This window comes from Phycodurus eques, chromosome 23 (assembly GCF_024500275.1).
Source record: "Phycodurus eques isolate BA_2022a chromosome 23, UOR_Pequ_1.1, whole genome shotgun sequence".
Lineage (NCBI taxonomy): Eukaryota > Metazoa > Chordata > Actinopteri > Syngnathiformes > Syngnathidae > Phycodurus > Phycodurus eques.
Genome location: NC_084547.1, coordinates 632,342 through 654,869, shown reverse-complemented (window position 1 = coordinate 654,869; position 22,528 = coordinate 632,342). Strand labels below are relative to the sequence as shown.

The 22,528-nt window shown below is 44.0% G+C and overlaps 1 protein-coding gene across 1 annotated transcript; it reads right to left on the bottom strand.

Annotated features, from left to right (window-relative positions):
* Window positions 1-961: 961 nt before the first annotated feature.
* On the bottom strand, window positions 962-22,477 carry adgra3 (adhesion G protein-coupled receptor A3). Its single transcript, XM_061668935.1, is given in 20 exon segments — window positions 962-3,112; window positions 3,114-3,302; window positions 4,907-5,002; window positions 5,067-5,212; window positions 5,289-5,412; window positions 5,489-5,613; window positions 6,381-6,589; window positions 6,841-7,051; window positions 7,279-7,446; window positions 8,303-8,461; window positions 8,674-8,823; window positions 8,903-9,104; window positions 9,343-9,507; window positions 10,385-10,598; window positions 13,893-14,053; window positions 14,136-14,207; window positions 14,293-14,364; window positions 17,227-17,298; window positions 19,920-19,991; window positions 21,668-22,477. Coding segments are annotated over 20 exon segments (3,942 nt in total). The 5' UTR covers window positions 21,883-22,477; the 3' UTR covers window positions 962-1,992.
* Between the last annotated feature and the right edge of the window lie 51 nt (window positions 22,478-22,528).

Here is a 22,528-nt window from a genome sequence, read left to right as displayed (position 1 = left end):
CTCAAGGGACAACACAATAACAATATAAAAGTTCCCCCAACTCACTAATGACAATACCTGAATTATTTATTTAGGTATATTTATTTATTTTTATATTATTTGGTACAAGTGTGACCAGGCTTAATTGTTTGTTTCTTTTCTCGATGTCTTCATGTGATGGTATCATTAGTAATATAATCATGCAAGTACAATACAAATAGATGACCAGAAAAGTATAATAAGTCTGAACTTCTTCACACTTCTTAAGTGTTTGTTTGGTTTGGTTTCATGTTCAAAATAAAGGTTGAAAGGTTTGTTTCGAGGTTTCTAACTACAGACCAGCAACCTGGGAGACATGAATGGTTGCTCCAATTTTTGAGAGACTAAAAGAGAAACTGTGTTTAGGATGAAATGATGCTCATATTCAAAATACAATTGCCAATTGAAGTGTTTATAAAATAAATTAAAAAAAGTAAAAGAAGGCAAAAAGTTGCAGCTGCTCAAGCACATGCAAAGACATTCATTTCCCCAACTGTTTACTATCTTGGAGGGAGTTACGACAGTATATATATACACTTAACGTGACAGTTTTCACGTACGTCCTACATGCCGAATTAATTGAAGGTCTTGAGGACACACAAATTAGCGTGAATTTTTGTTATTCATTATTGACAACACCCACAAATCGGTAGGGTAAAACTGAATTGCTCTCTTTCTCTACCCAACAAGGCGCCACCCACCCTAAAAACAAAACATGTACAAAACGCGACCCAATTATTATTATATATATATTTTTGTTAAATAAAAATACTCTCCAGCATACGCCAGTCCTACCAGGAGACGAGACGGCGGCGTCCACGCGAGCAGAGATACTCAACACTCTTCTTGTGTCCATTTTGAATAAGCACTCCAAAAAAAAAAAAAAAAAAAAAACAGCTGCTCGTGGACTAGTTTGACGTTTGCGTGCGCGCACACCTTGACGGGGGCGAGCCTGATGACGTCGAGCAGGTGCGCATGCGCAACACGTCAATTACATCCAATTCCAAGAGACTGTATGTAATTAATGCTAGTGTTAGAAATTATAGCCGTCATATGAATAGCACGAATCATTAAATTGTATTTATTGAAAGTTTGTTGTAAAAGTTGTTGACTGCGTTACATCGCACTGAGATGAGTTTTTAAATATCTTATTGGACACTTGGGAGTCTAAATATAGAATTCACAATTTGAAACACTGCTCTAAGCTTGTTTTGAAGAGAGCACGTTTTTAACAACAAAGCTCAGTGGTGTACTAAAAATACCTCCAATGTCTTCAAGCGAAAGAAAGACCCTGATTGATTTGAAAAGTTTGTGCCATCTGCATAATTCAAAACTTACGAGAATCTCTCATATCTATATTAATGTGCCATTAATAATACATAGGAAATGTTCAAACTATTATTGTAAGCCACTGTAACATTCATTACGCACAGCTTGAACATTAACACTGCTCTTAAATATAGGGGGGGGGGGGAAATTCTTAAAATTAGTTCATTAAAATCCATTGCACATAATTGTACTTAGATTACTTTTTCAAAACATTCCATGCAAATGTATTGAACTTCAAAGTTAAATACAACCAAAAAAAAAATATTAAAATAAATATTTAAAAATGATCATCATCTTGTCACATGGTGTCAGCAAGAGAAAGTTTCGTCTAATAAAAGGCAGAGAACGCTGTATTGTAAAAACCCATAAAAACAAGATGGATGAAAGTGTCACAACACGGCAGTTTGATGTTTTGCACTTTAATTTAAATTTTTTTTTTAATTACTGCTGATGTTGTTATGAACAGAGTGGCGACATCATGTCTCTTATAAAAATAGAACATTTATAAAAAGCAGATGAGTGGTACTAACGTGGCCACTTCTTCCGAACATTACATAAATTGTGAATAATATAAAAAAAAAAAAAAAACACCACCAACAAAACGGCATTTCACAGTGACAAGTGTATTCCGGATGGAAAGTGTCCCTACACGGTAGTTTCATGTTTCCACAAGCCAGTTTTGATACAGGGGGCGCTCTCACCTGCGCTAATGAGTGGAAACGCTTGTCCATTTTCTTTGAGCGCACCGCCGTTTTGCGTGATAAGGTTGAGCCCGTACGATTTGGTTTCCAGTTCGCCGCTGCCGAACGGCTCGGCAGCACCGGCGTCTTCGGACTCGGCGGGCGGCGCCCCCATCTCGCCCGCCTTGCGAGAGCGCCGCGGCAGGCTGGCGCTGTCGCTGCTGTCGTGCTGCAGCTGGATGCGGTGGCGCTCCCTGTAGGCCATGTAGGCGGCGCGCCGGCTGTTGCGCGCCGCCACGTCGTAATAGTGGTGCCGCCTGCTGGGGGCGCTCCGGACGCTGCCGTCCATGCTGGTGGGCACGTCGTAGGCGTACTCCCGCAGCACCGTCAGGCGGCTGGCCCGGTGAGCGCGGGATCGATTCTTGTGGGGCCTGCCGGCGGCGGGATTGTCTTCCACGGGGCGGAACTGCACCTCCACCGGCGCAACGTGCATTTTGATTTCATTGTCCACCGAATGCTCCGTCAGGCTGTTGTCCAAAACGGTCATCACCGGGGCGGAGGCGGAGGAAGGCTTGCACTGGGCGGCCTCCGCGTGCAGATTGGTTAGCTTGCTGCAGTGCGCCGAGCTGCGCACGGCGGGCGCGCTTTTGTCAGTGTAGGAGGAGTCGGCGCTGCTGCTGCTGCTGCGGGCGCCCTTGTTCGACTCGGCGTCCGTCTTGGCCGAGCCGGCCGCGGACGCCGTGGCAACGCCGGGCCGCGGCAGCAGAGCGTCGTCCTGCGCCGAGTAGCTGCGTCTCCCGGAGCAACAAGCCTGCGACCACAAGCGCCTCATGTCCTGCCTGTTGACGCAGTGGTGCGCCACCATGAACGCGGCGAGGGCCAGCGCCGCCACACCAAACAGGCAGGTGAACGCCAAATCAAAAGGGTGGTCCTGCGACACGGCCGTGGCTCCAAAGACCCAGAGGCCGGCGTATAACCCCAACGCCACCGCCGCCCCCACCAACTGCGCGCCAAAGGTGTGCTCGTTCTCCAGCGCCGCCAGGGGCATGGCTCGCGGCATGATGCCAGGAGCAAGAGGGGTGGCGCGCGCCGTCCGCCGCCCCCTCGCCGGCCAGATGCTGCTGCTCCTCGGCCAGCTCCTTGAATTCGTAGCGGCGCTCCGGATGCCGCCGCAGCTGAAGCAGGATGCTGAGGAAATACATGCAGTCCACGAAGACGATGAAACCCGCCGGGCCGTAGAAAGCGCCGATGCTCGGCTCCCACGCCATCCAGCAGCTGGAAGTGGGAGGGGGGGGACGACGACAAAACATAGCATCTCACTGGCACAGAATGGATTCAAGAATTTTATTTGAGCCACAAATATATAGAATGTCAGTACATTTAAATCTGGCCTGAAAACCTCATTGTTCACCACAAAGTTTGCAAAAAAAACACAAAAAAAACCCCCAAAAAAACAAAAACCATCAGTTCTTCGCATATTATCACAATCTTGCTTTTATTTTGTGATTTGAACTTCATTTGATCATTTTACTTGCTTTTTTTTCTTTTCATTCATCCCACTTTCGTGTTGGGTGGAATAGTATTAAATCATATTGAATGATATGGAATAATGTGGAAAGATATGGAATGAAGAGAAAGGAGCTGAACAGTTTGACTGTTAGAATGGTTTGAATCGGTCAAGAAATGTGGAAGCAGGAGGCAATATAGAATTTGTCTTATGTGGGAAAAACTTGGGTATTTTAAAAGTGGTGAAATGTGGGTGAAAAAGTGGAATTTGGGTAATGTGAGAATGTGACCTATGTTGTCGTTGGAATGGTTTGAAACGGTAAAGAAATGTTGAATGAAGCAGGAGGGAATAATGTAGAATTTGACTTAATGTGGGAAAAATGTGAGTATTTTTACGTGGAAAAGTGTAGAATGTGGGTAATGTGGGAAAATGGGGAATGTGAAAAAAAAATATATATATTTTTTTAAAAACGTGGGTATTTTAAAGTGGGAAAATGTGAACTATGGGTGAAACTGTGGAATTTGGGGAATGTGGAAAATATGGACTTGGAACAGTTCAAATCGGTCAAATTTTGAAGGATAAAGGAATAATGTAGAATGTCTAAATGTGGGAAACAAAAATGTGGGTATTTGAATGTGGAAAAATGTGGAATTTGGGTAATGTGAGAATGTGGGGCATGTGAAAATTATGAAGTAGGAATGGTTTGAATCGGTAAAGAAATGTTGAAGCAGGAGGAAATAATGTAGGATTTGTCTTGTGGGAAAGATGTGGGTACTCTAAAAAGGGAAAATGTGAAATATGGGTGTAAACTGGAATTTGTGTAATGTGGGCATTTTGGTAATGTGGAAAAGATTTTGTAGTTGGAATGGTTTGAATCAGTCAAGAAATGTTGAAGGAGGAAGGAATAAGATGGAATGTCTGAATGTGGCAAAAATGTGGGTATGTGACTGTGGAAATATGTGGGAATTTTTGTCATGAGGAAAAGATTTTGTCATTGGAAAGGTTTGAATCGGTCAAGAAATGTTGAAGCAGGAGGGAATCATGGACAATATGTCAGAATGTGGGAATGTTAATGTGGGTGAAAAATGTGGAATGTGGGGAATGACTGAGCTACATGTTTTGAATGTGGATGGGAATTATGTGGAACCATGATGTTAAATGTCTCATTGGGAATGAATGGGGCTGTTTTTTTTTTTTTGCTATTATTCTGTCGTATGAATGACAACATTGTATTGTCTGCCCGTCACTACACGCCAAAGGCATAGCTAGATGAAGGTACAGTGTTTGTAGTAAATATTTTTTTCCCGACCAATCACGTGATCTCTGACAGTAGACGAATGTGTCAAATCGCTCATTTACCGGATCTACTTACTATGGCGCATTGATCTGGTTGCCGTAGTTCTTGATGTTAGCCGCCGCCGTGATGCCGCAAACAATAGTGGGTATTCCGCCGCCGATTAAGTAGAACCTTTGGGAAGCATTAAGAGAAAGTTCAGGCCTGTACAGTGACATCAATAACTTGACGCACGTACCTCAGCATCGGCCGCGGCGGCGGGGGCGGCTCGTCAGGTTCCTCGTAGCGCTTGGCTTTGCGCGTCACTTGCTTGTAAATATTGCGTGCCGTCACGCCCACCCAGAGGGCGGTTGCCAGCGTGGAGTAGTGCAGCAAAATGCCCACCTGGGAGGGAGGGGCAAATACCCAGCCATCACCAATCTGAACAACGGTGTTTTGAAAATAGAAAGTGGTGTCTCACCGCTTGGCACACACTGGCGTAGCGCGTTTGATTGATGCCGCCCACAAACACGGCGCACGTGAGCGACACGTGGAAGCAGAGGTTAACCAGCATATGCCAACACTTGCGGCTGACGCGCACCGACCTTGGAAGCGACAGTGCGGGTTTAGCAAGACGGCGGTCGGGCAAGCTATAAAGGCGGGCGTGAGCGAAGCGCTTACTTGTGGTGGTAGACGTAACTGACGATGATGGTCAGCAGGCAGAAGAGGAGCACGATGGCGGTGGCGTAGATGACCGGATGCAGTGGCTCGATGCTGGGAGTGAAATAGTCCACGGCGCTCAGGTCCTGCAACGACAAAGACCACAGCCGATTCTTGCTTTGTGTTGTGATTTACGGCTGAACTTCGGAGACTCGGCCGCTAGATGGTGCCAGGGAGCTGCACAACATTCGGCCACTGTCACTTCACTATCTGTGATAGTTATCTGTGTTTTGGACTCTTTTTCCTTCTTTTGTGTGGTTTTTAGCTTAATTTATTTTTCATAACTATCAAAAGTGTAGGATCTGTCTACTTCCCATGATGCTTAGCGCCACCGGGACGGTCAGAGTGATCATATAGCCAGGAAATCGCCCATCTTTAGCACATACGCGTGGGTTGACGTTTCATGTCACTAAAGCAGAGCACACCCACCTACCTTTTAAAACACATTCACTGCCATTGACGGCCGTTAACGTGGTTAATGTAGCGTGTGTGGATGGCGACCTCAAGTGGACAAATAAAGTATGTGCATCTCTCTTAAGTATCACTTAATAAACATTGTCTTAAGGTTAAAACTTTTACAAATATTTTAGATTGGTTAATCCTTTGTGGAAAAAACAGATCCACATAGGGACTGACCAATAGTATTGATTTGTGAAAAATATAGAACAGTAAGTTTAAAAAATCATAACACGGCATAAATCAATGGAAGCACGGTGTGGGAGTGTTTAGCACCTCTGCCACACAGTTGTGAGCTCCGGGGCGTCCATGGATGTTGTTTGAATGTTTTCCGCGCGTACACCAGGGTTCTTACACAGTCCAGAAGGTCAGAAAGGAGTAAAAGCGGGTTGCCTACCATGAGCAGTCCGTAGTTGCCAAGCGAGTTACAGGAGATGGTGGTGAAGTTGTCGTGGTGGCCCAGGATGCGGCAGCCGTCGGTCCGCCAGCCGCCCTGGCCGCCCGCCAGGCTGAAGTTCCAGCAGGCGGACACGGCGTCGGAACCGCGTGCGAAGCGTCGCAGGGTGATGTTGACGGGCGTCCGCAGCATACGCACGGAAATGCCATCTGTACCCAAGAGGAGACCAAACGCACTTTGAACAAGTCACGTAGAACTGTTGTTTTCAACTGGTGTCACCCTGGAACTTGCAATTTCCGATTGGCACTAAATGCACTGGCACTTTCACGTACTGGAATATGTTCCATGTAGGAATGGTGGGTATGGTATAACTGTGTACTGAATACGAAATACAGTTTCTACCACATGCCTGTCAAAATAATGTTAAAATGCAACTATAAAACAATCCAATCCCACTTGCCTATCATTGCCATGATGACGGGAGTGGCCACGTTCCTCCTCTTCCCGCCGTCGGCCAGTAGGGAGGAGTTGCCGGTAGACGGGAAGAACTTGCCGTTGCGGAAGCCCATCAGGTGGAGCTTGTAGACCGTGTCCTCCCCCTGCCCGGGGAGCAGCGCGGCCTGGGTAAAGAGCGACTGAGGAAGCTGCAGGGACGCCTCGACCGTGGTGCTCTGAAGGGACGAAAGAAAATATGAGAAAATAGAACCCCCGAAAAAAATACAGTCAACCTCCTTTATAGTGGCGGATACGTTCAAGACATATTTTTACCCTCCTACAAATTTTTCAAACAAAAAAACTGCAACCATAAAAGTTTAGAAAATACTGTATATGTTTTCAATAGTGTATAATATTCATATGAATGTCAAAATCTGGAAAGACCCCATAAAAACTCACTGACCTTTAGTAGGACGCTGGAGAAGGAGCCGGTGGTGTTACATTTAAAAGTGAGCTGGCGGTCCTGCCCAGGGGTCCGTTCCGGGGTGGGCCTCTGAAACAACATGCAGGTCATGCCGTTCCATTCGTTGGCCTTGACCGAGTGGGCCTCCAGCGCTATATTGGGGGACGTCTGTCAACAAAACAACCGTTGCGCTTGGTTATGGGTAGAGCTGTCACTATCCAATCTTTTTACAATCTATTCTCCTATTGATTATTGATCTAAAAATCGAATAATAAACGCACCCGCCCCACACGATTACTAAAAAAAAAAAAAAAAAAAAAAAATTTTTTTATAATGCTAATGTGGATTTTATCATTTATGAGGGAAAGACTTCCATTCTTAAACTAGTTGGTACTGTGTGTCAGCAAAATGTTAGACGGTTAGCAATCGCGATTAGCATTGGTGAGCGAGTGATTATCATTTTAGGTCAAAACACGCGAACTACCATTTAGCTCATTCATACTTGTTATATGTACTGTACACATCTAACAGTATCTTAAAAATCACTTCCAGACGCTCCCTTTTTGTTTTTGGGAAAGTTTATCACTGACCCAACACTGAGTCCTTGTCCAAAAAATATCCGTGGGAAACATGTTTTCCGGTGGCGCAAACATGGTTCCGGGAGGAAATTTGCTATTATTATTATAATTTTTTTGGGTCCCGGTGAAGCTTTGAGGCAGACATTTTGCGGCAACCTTTTTGTCAAGTCGACTTAGCAGAGTTATTCCCCCCCCCCCCAGTCTTAGCTGTGGGTTTCATTGTTTTGGCCCAACAAAAATGTTCATGGGTCAATGCGACCTGCTGCATGTTTACCCGTTCAAAAATGTGACATTTCTGCCCTCCTTTTAGCCCCTTGTAGCACTGCCAGGTTAATATATTTAATATACATCAATTCAAAAAGAAAGAAAGAAACAAACAAATTCAGAAAAAAATTTTTGGGGCATTTTTGAAATATTGGAGATATTTTCCCGTGTGTACCACCGACCAGGGAAAAGGCCTGCGCTGAGGCCAAGCGGTGGGCGGCGATCTTCTGGAGGCAGGCGATGATACGGGAGCACGCCGTGGCCTCGCGCTGCGCAATCCACAGCACGCGCTCGTCGGCCAGCATCAGATTGCTGGCCATGCTCACCATCACTTCACCGAGCTGGAAAAAACAGAGCGACATCAGGAAGGGACTCTGGTGTGAAGGTGCTGGAGAGACCCTGCATTTGTTTGCCTTTTTGAATGGTTACCAGACGTGCTGAAAAAGTCAAACCAGCGATGCCGTAAAACCTCTTCCCTCCATTTATACTGTGGCTTAAACTGACCTATAAAAATCTTTTTTTGTTTATGTTTGGTAATGTACAAAACACTCACGTCTTTAAACTTGTCCACAAACTTGGCGAACTTCTCGATCATCTCCGCCACGATGATGATGTCCATCTTGTCCGAGAAGTTGGCGGCGTCTATGGTGTAGACGAGGAGGCGACGGGCCATGGGCACTACGTTGCTTTCGTTCACAGGCATCTGATAACCCAGACAAAGGGGAACGTCACGACCGGACGCAAAACGAGAAGAAATCACAGCTGGGAAGAGCAACACTCACCTGGTTGATGAAATAGAGGAATCGGGTGACGTCTTTTTGGAACTGGCAGTGGGAATAATCTTCCTCCGCCCATAGCCCGTTGCGATTACAGTTTCGCCAAGCACGCTGCTCCTCGTCGGATCCGCCCGAGTAGCTTCCCGCGCTCGACTGCAATCTGTTGCAGGGGAGGAAGGCTCGGATTCCGGCCAGGGTGCGCGGCCACCTGGAATGTTGTCGGACACAGGTCTTATTTCTGTGATACTCTGTGCCAAAGAGTCCTCACTTGAAACCAGGGTTGCAATATTCAGGGAATTTTCAAAGTTGGAAACTTTTCATTGGAATTCATGGGAGAAAACATTTAATTTATGACAATTTATTGACTAAAAATGTGAAGTAAAAAAATGATATGCTGTGGCACAGTGGCTGGGAATCATAAAACTAAGCAAATCTTTTTAACCAACCGGAAGTCTCCCTTGTTGTTGGAGACGCGTTCAGGGGCGCAGTATTTGGCGGAACTCTCCAACACCACGATGTGGACCGTCCTCGTGGTGTTCCCTCGGCTTGTCCTGACACGGCACTCCCAGTTCCCGGTGAAGCCCGGTTGGATGTTTGAGATGGTCAACGCACTGCCAGAAGACATATTTCAATTTATATTCTTGCTAAGAGTTGCGGCGTTCACCAATATTTCTTGTGTATAATGCACACCCATTTATAATACGCACTCCCAAAGCTGATCTCAAAATTCTGTAAAACCGTTCGACCCATGTATAATGCTTTTTGACAATGCATGATTTTGCTTCTACCAATATGATCAAAACATGTACTATTTGTATTTTGTTGTTTTTTTCAAATAATTATTCTGAAGTTAACCACTTTATTTGAACACACTTTCTTTTTATTTACTTGCTCTTATTTTTAAATTCACAGTCCTGCTTTTATTTAGTAAATGAGAAAACACACAGTTGTTCTCATATGTTTGATTACCCAGGCAAAAGATGGGTACATTTCTTTAAAGTTAACACGAAGGGCCAAGTGAAACACATTTAATTTGATTTCAATGGGATTCAAATTAAACTGTCAAGCATTTCAGAAAAGCATTATCATGAAACAAAACATATCCATAAAGAAATGAATGATGGTTGTTGTTCAGTCAACAGTTGTACTTTTTAAAAAAGTAATATTTCACAAATTCTGCCAGGAAATGTAAACCTATGAACACCACTGTACATATATGCAGACATAAGTACCCCTGTCATATTGGAATGAAAGTGTAGGCTACACCTCTCATAACCTCTAGGTGGCGGTGGCATATTGGAATGAACGTGTACAGCTTTTTCATAACCTCTAGATGGTGGCATACATTTATAAAATGTGAAAGTTTTTTTCATTTTCCTCTATACCTAAGTATAATCTGCACTATTGACTTTTGACATTTTGAGGGGAAAGAAATGTGCATTACACTTGAGAAATTACGGTAGTCATTTTTTTTTAAATTCTCATCACCTCGTAATCAGAGAGCAGTCCTGCACCATGTGTTTCTCAATGTAGATGCCCTGGGCGGCGTCGGGTGTCACCATGCGCCCGTTCTGATACCACAGCACTTGCATATCCTCGGCTACAAAGGATGCCTGACACTGGAAGGGCAGGCTGTCCCCCTGAAAGACCACCTGCCGCTGGGATGGAGTCAGCTGGAAGGAGGGCAGCTCCAGCGGAGCGTCTGCAAGGAAACATATTGGGAAACTGAAGTAGTCGCTTTCAGAAGTCACAAACCGCCAATGGATAATAATTGCAAGTGTCTATTCGCCAACCGAATAGAGATATCTATTCCGAATTCAAGTAATTTATCTCGCCAAATCACAAACCAGTATGTATTGCTGCAAGCTATTGAGATTCAATTTGAATAAATGATTTAAACAGTAGGCGGCACGGTGGACGACTGGTTAGAGCGTCAGCCTCACAGTTCTGAGGTGCGGGGTTCAATCCCCGTCCCTGCCTGTGTGGAGTTTGCATGTTCTCCCCGTGCCTGCGTGGGTTTTCTCCGGGCACTCCGGTTTCCTCCCACATCCCAAAAACATGCATTGATTGGAGACTCTAAATTGCCCGTAGGTGTGACTGTGAGTGCGAATGGTTGTTTGTTTGTATGTGCCCTGCGATTGGCTGGCAACCAGTTCAGGGTGTGCCCCGCCTCCTGCCCGATGACAGCTGGGATAGGCTCCAGCACGCCCGCGACCCTAGTGAGGATAAGTGACTCAGAAAATGGATGGATGGATTTAAACAGTAATGACAGTATAGGGCAGGGGTGGCCAACTAGTCAGAGACTAAGAGCCACTTTTTTTTTCTGTGTTACTGCAAAGAGCCACATCATACACATGGGTACACATGAACATCATTTTTTAATCATGTATGCACGCATACACAGACCTCTGCCCAGCCAGATCTAATGAAAATAACCACACCAACATGATAATATCAGTCATTTTCAACAGTTAACATTGTGTGCACTGTCTCACACACACAAACTCTCAGTTCAAGCAAGTCCACAAACAATAATAGAATAATTTTCAATAACATCTTTCTCTTAGAAAGATGCGCTAATGCTGCGTGACATATAAGGCAGATCGGCTTGCCATTACGTTTAACAAAAAAATATAAACTCTCCCACTCTGGCAAAAACGTCCTGTGTTCTTCTTCATATTTTCGTTTGGCTGTGCTTTTTTCCCCTGCCATTTCACGAGGTAACCTGACGGAAATTGTTTACAACACAATGATGTCACACCAAAGATTCTCTCGTCGCTCGTTTGACGTCACTCAAACAGGCTTACATGGTCAGTGTGCCATCTAGCTGTAGGGGGAGTGAATGACAGCGCCAGCCAAGCATTTTTGACGCATGTCGTGTGACAGCTCCTGAAGAGCCGCATGAAACTAGTTAAAGAGCCGCATGAGGCTCGCGAGCCGCGGGTTGCCCACCCCTGGTATAGGGTATCTGCATCATGTTTCTATTGCCTTATTGTGACCTCTCATGAATTACTTATAATATAGGTAACATGTCATGAATAACTGAATACAGCAATCGCCGCATACTATTTACAAAATCACCATTTCTTTTTTTTTCGCTTTTGTGCCCTTTCTGAAACATCCTAAGATGCCATAAATGTTGTCAAAGCCTTGTCTAAAAAGGTAATGCACTGTAACTGGTGTAAAGGAAGTATGTTGAAGTGATACATTTGACTGAATATGTCCCGGAGGAGCTTACGGAGAGTCTTCGTGACAAGTACATCTGTAAGTAGGGCCGTGCCATATATCGAGAAGCTCGATTCGATCGATATTTTATTAATGCCCGATGTGGAAAAAGGGGGTCATCGATTTCATTTTCTATACTTTGCTACTCCGCAAGACTTCCGCCAACATGGAGGAGATGCTAGCGACTAGCGAGCCATAAATAATCCCCCGCCAAAAAAGGGCACGTTTATCATTCGGAAACAAGCGTAGCCTGCTAAACGTGTACAAAAGATTGTACGACGAAGTCGGGCATATCCGTGTAAAATCAGCAGAAGATTAAGAACGTTATCATGTGCAACGCGTGCATCGTGTTCATGAGAGACGCAACTCCGTGGCGCTTCTGTAATGTAAACAAAACAACGCTGCGGAGCGATTATGGTTACAAGGTGCAAGCGCTTGTGGTCGCTCTGTTGAACGGGGCAGGAAGATAATAAGATAGCAGTTTGCCGATCACGGACCAGAAAGCATTCACGGGGTTTTGTGTCCGTTAGCATGAGCAGCTACTAGCTAGCATCGTTGCGTGCGGGATCATGCAAATACTTTGACAGGGGGGCAGGCTGTCGGTGTCAGAGCTAACTGTTTGGGACTGTTTGGGTTTGCTCTGTAGCATTTTTTTTAATTCACTTCCTTTACACATCACGGCATTGTATTTGGTCCACGACGTCACGTTTCTTCTTCTTGATTTCCGGCAGAGTGGGCATGATTAAGTGCGTTGCTGCCACCTAAGGGTTAAGTGATGAACACCTACAACAGAGCCAACCCCTAGGAAATACAGTCCATTAGAGTAACAAATATTGAAGTCATAATTTACTAACGGTTACAATTATAGAGTAGTGATTATGTTGCACAATTGAACGGTATGAAGAATTATTTTTATCCTTTTACATAATACACTGTAATAACTATCCCACGGTAATGTTCTTGACATAATTTGCAAACTATGGAAATCCAGACAAATTATTCTGGAAGTGAAAGTCTATTGGCTGGCAGCTCGGCCGTCTTGGCCATAAATTTAATTTTACTAATAATTGGCACAATCATTTCCGTTTAGGCCTTGGGTTTCTCATTTTCATATTTTTGGTTTCGGTGAAGAATTTTCATTTCGGTTCATCACTAATTTGGAGACCATTATATTTTGAACTACTTGCAGGGAAAAGTTTTTTTGTTCTTGTTTGTTTCTGATGTTTATAATTGTGAAATAAACCTTCTGCTTGAAAATTTAAATCATATTGGTCTGGTCCGGTTTTATTCATTTTTAAACTTTAATACAATAAATAGTCATATGGAATGTCAACATTAGGGGGGGAAAAAAATGTTGATCAAATTTAGGCCGTATTGCACAGCACTATCTGTAAGTAATACTGTACTACAATTTTGAGTGTTTTGGGATGATACTTTGTGGTTTGTTTAGAGTTTTATATTATTATATAAGCAATTAGAAACATTCTTAACCGTTTTTTTGCCATTCATTCCAGGGCTCATTCGGTACTGGAAACCCTCATCGTAAAATGGTACCATAGATTTCTATTTATATGAGTTTTCATTCCCTGCCAGTTAACATATTGGAATTCAACAGGCGTCAATGGAATGAGTTAAGGTTGTGATAGGTGGCGAAATGATAAGACATGAGTGAGTATAAACAGACACACGTGTCTATTCTCTCGTGTCAACTTTCCCGACTGATAGCAAAAGGTTAAAATTTCAAGAGACAGCTTGACTGGCGTCGCCCTACCGCACGTGAGGAGCTCCGGCCTGACAGCGGTGACGAGCTGGCCCTGCAGCGACTGCGGGTACGAGCACTTGGTGCTCTTGGCCGCCACGTTCTTGTCGCGGAGCCAGCGCAGCAGCCACAGCAGGTTGCAGTCGCACAGCAGGTACGGCGTCTGGAAGTCCCTGCAGATGCGCGGGCAAAGCGTGGGCGGGTGACCAAACGCTCGGATAGACAATCCCTGCCGCTTTTCGGCCTCGTACTCACAGTGACTTCAACGACACGAGACTGTCAAAGGTCCCTTGAGCCAACGAAGAGAAGAGATTCCCAGTAAGATTTCTGCAAATATGATTGAACACGTGAATAAGTCTTGGGGGCATCATTAAACTTTAATTTCATCACTGAACTAAATCAAAACACTTACAGTCGGATGAGACTCGTGAGGCCCCTGAAGATGTCGACATTGAGGCAGCCGATGCTGTTGTTGGACAACTCCCTGCCGCACCAAAAGCACAATTTGACAGTGAACATTTTCTGCTGGCCCTATTTGTGTTCTTTTCTCCCTCTTGTTATACTGTAGGTCAAATTGACCCCTAAAAATCTATATACTGTAATTTCTTGTGTATAATGCGCACCCCCAAAGTTGCCCTCAAAATTCTGGAAAGCCCTTCTATGTATAACGCATTTTTACAATGCATGATTTTGCTTCTACGCATATGATCAAAACATTAAGTATTATCTGTATTTTGTTTTTGTAATAATTCTGAAGTTAAGCACTTTATTTGAGCATGTAATACTTTAATTTATTTGCTCTTATTTTGAAATTCACAGCCCTACTTTTATTTAGTAAATTAGAAAACACACAGTTGTGCTCTTATGTTTGATTACCCAGGCAGAATTTGTAAGATGGGTACAATTCTTGAAAGAAAACCTGAAGGACCAGGCGAACCGAATTTACTTTTATTTTAATGGGATTCAAATTAAACGGTCAAGCATTTCAGAAAAGCATTATCATTAAACAAAACATCAACATAAAGAAATTAATGATGGTTGTTGTTAGTCAGTCATATTTCCAAAAACAATATTTCACAAATTCTGCAGGGTATGTAAAATTATGAGCACAACTGTACATATATGCAGTCATATGCACCCTTGTCACATTGGAATGAAAGTGTAGGCTACACCCTTTTTATAACCACTAGGTGGCGGTGGCATATTAGAATGAAAGTGTACACCTTTCTCATAATCTCTCGGTGGCGATTGCATTTTGGAATTAAAATGTACAGCTTTTTCATAACCACGAGATGGCGGCATACATTTATAAAATGCGAGAGTTTTCCCCCATTTGTCTATGTATAATGCGCACTATTGTCTTTGGACAATTGTTTGGGGGGGAAATTGGGCATTATACACGAGAAATTACGGTATACACAGTATATGTTTGAAATTTCTAACAATTTTAGGATAAGACTGCTTATGATGGTTCTATTTTGGTTCTTTTCTTCCTTCTGTTATACAGCGGGTAAAATTGCCCCATAAAAATGTATATAAAGTCATGCATGGCTGTACTGTCTATTATACATATTTTTTTTTATACAGTCATGGCTAAAAATATTGGCACCCCAAGTTTTGCTTCTGGCTTCATTTCTCTCTTGTGGAACTGTGGATGAAATTGACCCATGAAAATCTGAATATTTTTGTTAATGGGAAACGATTAAAACCTTTTGAACATGCACAAGGTATTCTTATCCCCTCCAATTACACTTGCCGCAAAAAAAAAAAAACGGGAATGCCGAGAGACTCCTTTAAGAGACGTGTTGAGGCAGAACTGCTTCTTTTTCTTCTTCTTCTTCTTCTTCTTTTCATTTCCCGAGCATGTTTGTGTGCCTCCAGGTGGATGTCTGCACTTCAAAAAAAGCGAGTGAAGTGATTTATCACGTGTGATTATCGAGTGTCAAGAGCTGCCGGTGCCTCAGTCCCCCATGTAAACACTCCAGCCGGGAAGAATTACACCAAATGCTACATGTATGGAACAAATTTAAAATCAGACACGCATCCTGTTATGTTGCTTGTCAAATTGATTCATTTTAAAGTTAAAAACAAAAGCAGTGGAATCGTTAGTAATGATGTTAACAATGAGCTATAAACAATGTTTCGTTTTGACACGTTGGGATGATTTAACATGCCACGGGTCAAAATGACCCAGGAACATTGTTGCTGTTACTGAGAAACCAACGTAAACAGGAGAGTTAAAATGGTGGTCAAAATGAAAACCATGCTTTCTGCACATTCACATCAAGGAAATGAGTCGCTTGGCTTTCATCTAAATTTACAGGCTTGATTCCATGGTGGCACGTCAAGAGACCCCAAAACGTCGAGACGACATTACACGACGGGCCGCCTTTTATTTATTCCACGGCATCAAGAGGGGAATTATTGAGAGCATAGAGGGGGCTGGAAGGGGAGGCAAAAATAGCCTGGGACCCTTCAGCTGTTCTGGGGGAGAGGGCCTATGGATTTATTTTCAGTCAGTGATTCGTATCAACTGTGGAGATTTCCCCACTGTAAAACATGTCGAGAGCCATTTTGTGGATGCTCACTTACGAGCCACAACATTAGGTACACCTACTGCGCATGCACCGGAAAGCTTGGGGGAATTTATGGCCACCACTTATTCTCTTCAACACCCACGGAATTCACCTCAAATGGCTGCTTCAAACCAAAATGGATGACTTTTTTGTTCTATTTGCTGCACGTCCTGGAGACATTTCCGTGCACCCTGTTTCGATGAAACATGCCCACCTAATCTGGTGTCGATTGGCGAAACTGGTGTCAGGGGCTAATTTTTTTTTTTTTTTTTTTTTTACTCTCCAATGGGGCGGGCATATAACGGCAGCCATGATTCCCCGTGTGAGACGGAGCCATGAATATGCAGCACGGCCAAGGTGAATGCCTTCCTGTCTCGCTCTTATTTTGCCGCAGGCGCGGCCAAACTCAACTTTGACTTGGCAAAACCCGGACCCTCTCGATTCCAAATCATGCTGCGTTCACGGGACACACTGGATTCCCAGTCTACTGAACGCACAGATAACAAAATGGGAGCGTGTGAAAGCGTCTAAGGCCCCAAGCTGTCTCTGGCACGGAGCCAGACTAAACAAGGCAGTGGAAATGAAATGGCGCTTGACTGACCGTCCTCCCTTATGGACACGTAGCAGAGCTGCAGAACACAAATATGCGGCGCACTAGCAACATAGATACGCACGACAGCTGCTCTCAACATGGTAGCAAGTCTCAAAAAGCAGTCAAAGTGTACGGAAAAATCCGAAAGTGTGAGAAAGAAGCTGAAGGCACTACTCACAGTCTTTTCAGAGCTGGCAATCCCAGGAAAGCACCCGGTTCTATTCGGCTGATCAGGTTATTCCGCAGGTCCCTGCAAAAGAAAGAAAATAACTTCAAGAGATATATATTTATACATTATATAAATCTTTCTTACTCTTATTAAACACACAGTGGGTCACACTGAGCCATGAAGACTTCTGGTGTAGCACCAACAAAAACAAACAACTTAGGGGAGGGATGTGTCACAAAAGCAGGATGAACAGCCATTAAATTACGTTCAAGTGCAGCACATGATTTTAAAACAGACAGATTAGCATCTACTCGAGTGCTAATGCACCATGTGAAGCATGTTGCATTAGCAACATGTTCCACCACTACCATAGCTCATTAAAACTCATTCACTGCCAGCCCTCCCAGTTAACATGGATATTTGACTTCTAAAGCCGTCAATGGCAGTGAATGTGTTTTTAAAAGTTGTTGTTCAGGCAGCTCTGCTTGCTACACACTAGGTTTTCAGGCAAAACAATCGTCTTAAATTCAAAGGGAGGCTAAAATTACAAATGTAATGTATACCTTGCTTTGTTTAAGCTTCCGGAAACTGTGCATCATTTGTTCTTTCCAATTTCATTTTGCTTTATCGAACGCCAAAAAGAGCTTTTCGAATTTAGTTATTGCGCCACCACGGGGCCAAAGAAAGTTTCAAGCGCAGGCTCTTGGAGAAAGACGACAACCACGGAATTTAAGAAAAATCTTGTTGCAAAGTAGGAAATTTGCGGAATCCCCTTACAAACCATAACGTCTTCTCCTACAGGTATTTTAAACTACAATTACTCTCTTTAAACATATTTTTTGGTCAATATTTACGGTTGTCTGTAAAAGATGACTTGAATTTACATTTTCTCCTGTGGGCAATATTGATTCAGTTTTCGTACGATTCAGTTTTAGTCAGACTTTTCAGAACGGAATAATCACAAAAACTGAGGCTCCGAGGCAGACTCCACACTTAAAAATGTAGTCCTGAAGAAGCCTTTTGGACTGAACTAGTCCAGTTGCCGCGATCCAACCTTTTGTGGATTACCACGACCTGGATGACCGACAAACTGCACAGACGTATTCCACTGATACGCGGTACCAACTATCTGACCGAACAGCCGATTATTGTGGGCAACAAGAGTGCGATTTCGATCCGCTTTCCACAACGAGCATTCCTCCAAAGCAGCAGATTTACTCAGGAATTAGCACGTGACGCTGGGCTAGCTCGGATCCAATTTCTATTGGGCGGCGTAATAATGGGGATTGTGTGTCGCGGAGACACCCACAACGTCTCCACAGTTACTCCAGAAATCCACGCAGACAGCCCGACACGCATAACTGATTCTCTCCACCTCGCTTGTTACCGTCTCCATGTTCACGGCTGGATATAGACAGCGTTTCTTGGCGGACAAAGGAGTCGGGGGGGAAAAAAAACAGAGAGACACTGGAGGCCGCGGAAAGGAGGCGTCTTTATTTGATTTTTACTGGGGGGAATCTGATGAAAATTGGGAGGGGATGTTGCAGGGATTGTGTTGCAGACTCGTCCGACCTTTGCTTGGCTTCATTACAATGACAAAACCAGGCGAGCCGTCCAACTCCACCGGCTGAGAGCGGACAGGCACAAAGGGGAGCTACTTTTGGAGCTAAACTTTTACGACCCACTCGTGTAGCCGCCGGCAGACAAAAAGCATGTAAAAGCCTCGGAGGGGGCTTTCTTGGTGAAGATCAAAGTTTGCTGACATGCAAATTAAAGCACTTCAAATTGGCCGCAAGCACTAAAAACCAGCCAATCCATAAACAACACCTTTGAAGGGACCTGTCAAGAGAAACATACATTTTCCCCACAACTTAAGTGTCTTAATAACTTGCTTTCAAAACACCCCAAGGACGTTACACTCCAGCAAAATTCACAATGGCTAACTCGCAGACACGTTTTGGGAAATGGGAAGCTCGCACAAGATTTACTTGGTTGTGTAATTTCACACTTGATGGAGACCCAACTACTAAAATAGGCTACAAGCAATTAAAAAGTCAATTTCCTTTTATCCATGTGCCCTTTAACGCTTATTTCCCAAAGACAGAATAGGATTAAGGGTATCTACAAGGGTTTCCAGAACTCAACATGGCTCCAATAAGATCCCAAGTCTGTCTTTTTTTTTTTTTTTTTTTTACAAACACGATAGGAGACATAGCTCTAATTCCCCACTGATGCAGTCATGTGTTATGGTAGCCTGGGGTAAAAGCACGGCCATTACCGGTCTGGTTATTCAATCTGCGAGGAAGCCATTCCCCAGTGATAACTCATGCGTTGAGGCCCACAGCCAGGTTTTTCTACAGAATCCGCAGCTCGGAAACGCGGGGCGAGGGCATTTCAAAAGCGGAGCTTGTGCGGCCTGAGTGACGTCTCGCTTGCAGACATGGACACGCCGAGAAAAGTCCTTACCCATCGGGTTGTCGGAACTCCAGGAGACAACCACCAACGGTGGGGGCTATACTCAAATAAGCACTGATTTCGGGATTACAAGCAAAGCTACTGCTTTTATATCTTTAACAGTTTATATATCCGTGTAAGATAAGAGAAAACTACACACCAACGGCCCCTATATTTGACCTTACCACGATTAACTGAGCAGTTAACTTCTCCAGCCTCAAGCATGATTCGATGAAAAAGTTACTCACAATTTCTCCAACGTAGACAAGCCGACAAACGAGCCGTTCTTCAGTTCTTGAATTTTATTGTTGTTGAGAATTCTGGGAAACGGGGAACAAAAACAAAAAACAAATTAATGCTTAGTAACCAGGGCTTGCCATTAACATTTATGCTCTCCCGCCACAGTGGCTAGTAGCTTCCCAGAGTTACTGGCCACTCAGCATTTTCACTGGTCACAATTTTGTTTCCCGATCAAAATCCATTCATCAAGGAGGGGGACAGGGGTGCTAACTGAAGGTTTTCGTTTTACCATCGTAATACATTTGTCATGTCATGGGGGAGAGGGCTATCAACAGAACTTTTTCTCACTGAAATATATATATATTTTTTTTAGTGTTACCCACCACTGCTGAAATTCACCCGCATTTGACGGGTTGGCGGATGTTAACGTCAAGCCCTGATCGCGACATAATACATGGAGTAAAACTGAACGATGTCTTTCTAACGCCCACGCTGAAAAATGACCCCGGAACGGGGACTTGCATGTGTTTCCCATGAGCTGCGACGGGATGCGTGGGTTGACTACCACACGAGTCCTACCCACAAGTGTGGACCAGATTGGAGTCATTATGGGGTTTTGAGAGGGGGTGTTTTGAAAGAGGGTTGGCGAGCCGATGCTCATTGCTGCCTTTGATAGAGAGATGTCATGCATAGAGTATCAGCAAATGGGTTTTGCAAAATACAGCCGTGCCTTGAGATGCGGGTTGAATTCCTTCAGTGATCGCACTCGTAACTGAAAACACTTAAGTGAACTCAAATGAATGGAAATGCTATTAATCCGTTCCGGCCACTCCCAAATAAAACAACCAAACTGTTTGCAATGTGTTTTTAAATCAGAAAACCAGAGCTCCTTAATATTGTACATTATAAAAATGTAGTAATAATGTAATAAGATAGAATGTAAAGAATTACAGCCATGAAGCCTTTAACAACTATTACAAGAGGCTTATTTCACTGCTGAAATATTAGTATTTTTTTTTGCTGAGGATAAAGAATATGCCAGTGAGTATTGTTATGTCTGTCTAAATGTATTGCTGCACCACTTGTGTTCAAATATCTGCTCCTTACAGCCTTATAACACTATTCGTTACCCCATCTATGGCATTTTCCATGATGTGTCAGCATTAAGCGAATGGTTGCTTTCAATATTTAAGGTGTCATTCTCTCTTTTTTTGTGTGTGCGTTTAGTTTGACAGTAAGACGCCATATCATCTTGTGACCTGCAATCCAAGGAAGACCACAGAGCAGTGACCTCAACTCCCTCTGCTTGGACATTCTCACCTGTCCAATAAAATTAAATAAACAAAACAAGCCATTCCAGCTTTTGAACCCCAATCAGTTCCTAAGGTAGCAGCAAATCCTGTTACATTTCCAGGCCACGGCGTCTATTATTATTATTATTATTATTATATTTCTTTTCCCTTCCCTGGTGTTCTCATGATGCTGCAATCGCTCAATACCACCACAAAAGCACACACAGGAGGAATATATATATATAAATTCCTACAAATGCACAGAAAAGGGAACACATTTGTAGAGGAAAACTAAGGTCAGCATTTTGTTAGTGAGGTGGACGCAGTTACTCGAGTCATGACGTTGATTTAGTTATGGATGAAAACATGCACACTCAGAAGAAGAAACCTGTTGAGGAGCTGGCAGGTCGCCATGGTGCGTTCACATGGCGTCGTAAACGGCAATGACCGTCGGTTGTACTCACAGTGTGGCAGTCCGATTTGGGAAGGAGTCCGGCGGGAGCACCTGGCGGAGCTCCATGTTGCTGCAGACCACCTTCCTGTTGGACGCCGCCGGGCTTTTCTCTGTACTTTTCGAGTGCTCGTCGTACGATTTGCAACCGGACGCGCCCGCCGCCGCCGCCGCAGCAGCAGCCCAGCCGAGCAGCAAAGTCACAAACTGGAGCAAATGAGCTCTCATTTTCCCCACGGGGCAAGAAAGTAACCGCAACGAAAACCGATTAATCTCATGAATCCGAAAAAAAACGTAGATTTTCTTTTCAGATTAACGACAAACATGTTACTTTAGCTTGTAGCTTCTTGGGTCGTCGTACGGCTCCATCCTCCATTTCTCCTTCGCCTTCAATGCAACGGAAGGGTTCTTTGTTTTGTTCCTTCATTTCAAATCGCGTTGCGTTTGTTGCCCATGGCTTTCAGTGTTTTCTTTTCCACTGCAGGCGCCTGCGATCATCCCAAAATTATACACACACGCGCACACACACACAAAAAGGCTCGGGTAGTGGTCGGATTCCAACACAAGTCCCCTTTCTCCTTTTTTTTCTTTTCTTTTTCCAACAGGAAATCAGCCAGGAAAACAAAGCGACGAGAGGAACAGCAGCCCAAAAGTTACGATAGCTCAAACCGTGTAATGTTTTTGTTGGGGCTGATTAGCAACGCGTGTTGGAGCGTTTCTTAAATTCCCTTCGCGTTTTAGTAAAAAATTCCAGGCGAGTTGTTGTCCATTGAGAAGTCTCGGCCGCCCGCCCGGATCTGAGTTGTCGACCAGCTTCCGCCTCTCTGTTTCAAAATAAGATAGGAGACGGAAGTATTTTTTCCCCAGCTCAAAT